This window comes from Cololabis saira, chromosome 3 (genome assembly GCF_033807715.1).
Source record: "Cololabis saira isolate AMF1-May2022 chromosome 3, fColSai1.1, whole genome shotgun sequence".
Classification (NCBI taxonomy): domain Eukaryota; kingdom Metazoa; phylum Chordata; class Actinopteri; order Beloniformes; family Belonidae; genus Cololabis; species Cololabis saira.
In genome coordinates, this window is record NC_084589.1 from 33,799,333 (window position 1) to 33,805,093 (window position 5,761).

At 39.9% G+C, this 5,761-nt stretch overlaps 1 protein-coding gene across 1 annotated transcript; it reads left to right on the top strand.

Moving 5' to 3' along the window:
* The first annotated feature begins 1,763 nt into the window (after positions 1–1,763).
* LOC133441099 (free fatty acid receptor 2-like) lies at positions 1,764–5,284 on the top strand. The gene is made up of 2 exons (XM_061718488.1): positions 1,764–2,062; positions 2,710–5,284. The coding sequence occupies exon 2, from the start codon at positions 2,955–2,957 to the stop codon at positions 3,954–3,956; it is 1,002 nt and encodes a 333-aa protein (XP_061574472.1). The 5' UTR covers positions 1,764–2,062; positions 2,710–2,954; the 3' UTR covers positions 3,957–5,284.
* The last annotated feature ends 477 nt before the right edge of the window (positions 5,285–5,761 follow it).

Consider the following 5,761-nt stretch of genomic DNA (forward strand, 5'->3'; position numbering starts at 1 on the left):
TGGGGATTATGCAGCAACAAGAAGAAGATGGATGGATAACTCATCACTGACTGTCTTCCTAAACTTTTGAATCTACAACTGCTGCATGGATACCCTCGGCTCGTTGACAGGGTTTCGCTTGCTTTTATTTAGGTTTTTTGAGAAAGAAAATAATAACTTGATAAACAGAAATAGTGGTTGCATTAACAAAAATTAGCCTGCCAAAATATTACCATTATTTTTTTAAAGAATTTATCATGAGAGGAGAGAAGGTGACTTTGTCTATAACATCATTTAATGGAAATTAAAAAAAAAAAATCTCCCATATGTAAGACAATTTCTCAAATTTTCTGGAGTTTGAACTTGTGACGCTACTGATTTGAAACCACATTTATTATGAATAAAGCATACAAAAATAATGATGATTAGATTTATTTTCATTAGAAAATGTATTGATTAGATCTGGTCCAGTTCATGTCACATATTCAAGTTTTCCCACTGGTGGTTAGGCACGCATATTCAAAATGAATCATGACCATCTAACCCAGATACTATTTTAAAACATAAGGAGAAGTGAGATATGAAATGTGCAAAATAGGACTCTTTATGAGCTTACGTTTGGATTTCTTCCCATGTCTCCTAAAAATAGGCAAAATTGTCTCTAATTACTAAAGCAGGCTATTTTGGAGTGATGATGATGATGAAATACTACGAAGAACTGCAGCGCCATTTGCGGTCAGACGGCACATTAGACGTGTCTTTTGTCATTGTGTAAAATCAGCTCTTACGGGGGAACTCACCAAATTGCGTAACGGAGCGCGCTCACCCGGATTAATTTTAGTTATAGAAACCTGACATTTCCAAAGAGAAGCATAGCTTTTGTTTGTTCACTCGTTTCTGGAATGCTGAGGTAGTTTAAAGTGTTTTTTATTTTATTTTACTTTGTAAATAAGGAACAGAAAGAAGTGGGTGAGGCAGCAAAAATGATTAATATCTAATATGGAGACGGGTTGGCAAAAAGCAGAAACTCAAACATGGGAATCAAGTGTTTAAGTACTCAGCTCAAGTGAAACTGCCTCAGAGTGATTACCTACATTAACCAACATGAAAAGGGCTCCGTATACCCCTAGGTCATTATTACTTCAAAAGCCTATGTATGTGACTTTAAAAATACTCGCGACTAAATCCACTTTATGTGTATCAAAAGAAAACGTGACCCTGGGGTTGTGGTATTAGGTGGTAAATGCAAAACTAACTTCTGACATGCCTTTCAGCAGCAGAATACAGAATTATGCAAAAAGTGGAGGCCTAATAAGTCATCCTGGGTGGGTTTATTATTAGGGTTATTATTATTTTATACGGCCAGCATATATGACTATCCACACAGCAAGTTTCTGTTTGTCAATCATATTGTTGGACCTGCCCTCACCATATGCCATGCAGGGCGGGACTGCTTTGACAGCAGGTCATCTCACTTTTCCTCATCTCAACAGGCATTCATGAAGAAGCATTGGCCACAGATAACTATATATGATTTAATAACTTACAATCAAACGGGCCTGCAGAGACCGTCTGTAGCAGTCACGCTGTGAAAGGGCCAGTTGTTACCAGGGAAACCGTGTTTGGCAAGCATGGAAGACAAACTGCGGCGGTATCTCTCTAATAATAATTTCTGTTATCTGAACTGAAAGTAAAGATTATCATGCAAATAAGGGGCCGTGCCAGACGACGGTAGGTTGGAGCTGAAGGCTGCTGGATACAGGAGATCAAACAAAGCAGCTGAGCAATCACCACATGTTGGTGACAAGAAAAAAATGTAGGGGAGGAAAACCCCAATTAGTGTCATTTCTTTCAAATATACTGAAATCGACGTAGAGTGAGAATTTCTATTCTGACAAATATCCACCGCAGACAAAGAGGAAGTCTTCAGGTTGCTTCATTTGGTGGTACTTCTTTGGTTTCATCATACTTCTGGAATGCAGAGCGAGAGAAAACACGTCCTCTCGCTTCGTCACAGGACTATAAAAGCCGAGCGTCAGTCATTCATGCTGTCATTCAGTTGAGGAAGCTCCTTGTGCAAAAGGTAAGAAACTAGCCTGTCTTGTGTAATAAACTCCTTTAGATGTATTTGTATTGTGTCAATCCTCTCACTTTTACTTATATTTTGTATGTCCTCTACCACAAGTAGCTAGACAGTATTGTTAGTCCAACCTGGTGTATTAAAGTTGTCCACTGAAGCTGTCAGACACTCATTTAGCTTGTGTAATGAACTCAGTAAGTTTTCGAGGGTCATCATTTTCACAGCATGTCCAGTATCTGTTCAGATAGTGACAACGGGAGCTGGAAGTTAATGATTAAATCATTGTTGCAGTATATTTACAACATAGAGCAAGCAATAATACAGGATTAAGTTTGTGTACAAACTCATGTGCAGCCACTGAGACATTGGCTCCTCATTATGAGATAATTCACCACCCCAATAAACTCTGGAGTACAGATAAGGAAAGAAATTAATAGTGAATAAATGGAAAAAGGAATTATAATTTATCTCTGAATGCTTTCGATGGATTTTCTGTTTTTTTCTTTTTCTTTCTTTTGTGTTTTTTTTGCTAAAATATAATGTATAAAATGTATAATAGTGCATATTTAAAGTAAGTGTCAAATAGACTGTTTAAAATACTTTCTGTACAATGCAGTAACCTTTTTTTTTCTCTTATCTCTTATCTGCAGAGCTCAGAGCCCTTGAGGAAGTGGAGAGTGGTGGTTTATTGGTGGGGACAGGGAAACCGTGCAGCCTCGCCCGGTTTGTTCCAGGCCACTGATCCAATAAGAAGTGTTTTTTTTTTTTTGGGGGTTCGGACCGCCTGGCATATCAGACCTCCCTGTGCAGCACACCTTTAATCCCCCACGGCGAGAGTCGGGGCCATAATGTGACGCATCTCAATCTCTGATTGATCTGAGCAACTAACGCCAAGATGACTGTGCAGGAGTGCAACACTGGGCTGTGTCTCTCCGTCTACATCTTTACCTTTGTGCTGGGCTTCCCAGCAAATGTCCTCGCCTTCTATACCTTCTGCAAGAAAGTGAGGCTGAGGCCGACACCGATTGACATCCTGCTTCTGAACCTGACCATCTCCGACCTGCTCTTTCTCCTCTTCCTGCCATTCAAGATGCAAGAAGTGATGAGCAACATGAGATGGAACATGCCCTATATCCTCTGCCCACTCTCTGGCTTCATCTTCTACATGACTATCTACAACAGCACCTTCTTCCTCACCGCTGTGAGTGTAGAACGCTACTTGGGTGTGGCCTTCCCTATCCAGCACACCCTAAAGCGCAAACCTGTCTATGCTGTTGCTGCTAGCATTTTCTTCTGGTTTTTGTCCGTCTTTCATCTTAGCATTGTGTTTATCGTGCCCTTCATAGGCAGAGACAATCAGAAAAATGCCACCCATGCTGTTCATATAGTCAACAGGGACGTTTGTTATCAAAACTTCACTGAGAAACAACTAAATGTCCTCCTACCTGTTCGACTGGAACTCTGCATTGTACTGTTCTGCATCCCTTTTCTCATTAGCTGTTTCTGCTACATCAACTTCATCAGGATTTTGTCCAAGCTGAACAACATCAACCGGCGCAGGCGCCTTCGGGCCATTGGCATGGCTTTGGGAACGCTGCTGGTGTTTGCTTTATGCTTCGGCCCCTACAACGTGTCACACATCGTGGGTTTCGCAACATGGAAAAGCCCTCACTGGAGAGACAAAGCCCTGCTGTGCAGCACGTTTAACGCCTGTCTAGACCCGCTTATTTTCTACTTCTCTTCCTCTGCCGTGAGAGGGAACGTGGGCCGAATTATCGAAGGGGTTAAAAGTCAACTGGGCAGGCTCATGTGCTGTCACGTACTCCTGGGCTCTCAGGAGGGAATTAACAAGACTGCAAAAGATAAGGAACAGAAAGAGTCGACTAATACTATCTGAGCTTGACTGGAATGGACCTGTGAGCAGCTTCTCTGCTAATGCTTTCAGCCTCGCAAGCGGGAAATTAGTGCCCTGTTTATGTTTTCACCCTTGAGAAAATGACTTGGCTGTTCACATTGTTGCATGGCATTGTTGGACTCACTGATGAACTTCCTGTTTGAGACAACCTCTGTATGCCTGACCAAGCCATACCGAAAAAAACAAAACATTGTTATGGCTCGTAATGTATAAAGCTGTAACTCTTCAAGACAAGGAACTCTTTTTTTTCTCATACAAAATATTAATATAAATAAATATATATATAATAATAAAAAAACAACAACAATGTATTGCATTAAGTAGCAGAATTTCTTAAGAGCTTCTTTAATGCAATGAGATGCTGTGGAAATGTGATGTATTGTAGAGATGGCAACATAACAGACTCCAAGCAACAGCTGCAGACGTCATCTCCTCACTAGAGAAGATGAAGCTTTCTTACTGCGTCCATCACAGACAGGATATGTTGTCTGTTGGCAACATTTTTCTCATTATGTCTGAAATAGCTTGGAGGAAGGAGTGAAAGCACCTTCATGGGTGTAACTAAGGTTATTTGAGTTTATCTTTAAAGTTACTGAACATAATTTGCCTACTGTATGTATTTTCAATTCATCCTGTGTATTTCTGTTTTTGTTTTGCATTTTTACTTTCCTTACAGGACTATGGCCTTTTTGCTTATACATAATGCAAATATGATACGGTATAAGGATAAAATACTGCATACAAAGACATGTGATTATTTGCAATGTTTGTTTGAATTCTGCCATATGTTAAAAATAGTCATATGCAAATTGCAATTTGCAATGTTGTTTGTGTCTAAGCACATTTAAAAAAAATGATTTGCATGATACATGTAATTGTTAAATAGTTAACTAGTTATTGTGTCCATAATGTGTGTGTGTGTGTGTGTGTGTGTGTGTGTGTGTGTCTGTGTGTGTGTGCATGTGCGTACATGATGGAAGAGGGCAGATAAAGACTGATATGGTTAAAAAAGCGACTGAAAGGCGGCTGAAATGCAAATATTCACCGAATGACGTGAATTTTGATGCCACAGCCTGATCGTTCATGTTGTATAAATTGCACATTTATTTCACGTTTCATCAGTTTACCTCCTAAAAAAGATAAAATAAAATAAAAGGTAAAAATAAATGAAGAAAGACTAAATATGTGAGGCAGAATTGTGGAAAAAACCCCCACAATCTTTTGACATCACTAATCTGGTTATACTGTAGATCCATAAGCATGCTCTAAATGTCACATTCGTATTTTCTGTTGCTCCAGCGTTGCTTTAGGCAGAGTGGGTAGCCCTAAATTTAAAAGCAACTTCCTCCAACATGTGAATCAAGATCTCACCCCACATGCTGCGAATATAAACAATGCTATCACACAAGCGCGCACTGGCATCGGCTGTAATCCTGTTTTGTGAGGATTAGCCCCATACGGAGGTTGAGCTAAACACTGTGTGTTTGACAGGTGGATGGAGAGAAAAAAGGGCACAAAGCATTCATTTTGACTACATAAAACTGCAGTGTATGACTAAGACGAGTGGGCTACCAGCCACCGATTCAATGCACAAATTCAAGAACGAGCCAGTCAGCATGCCACAGGTTTAAAAAGTTACAGAGATAATCAGCTTTGATGTTTGAAAAGAAAAGAATCTGTGCTTGGAGGTTGTGTGTCTGAGTGAGAAACCAAAAGGAGAATATGCAGAGTAAACAAGCACAAGGAATGAAATTGTGAGAATCTCCCATCAAATATGATAGAGAGAC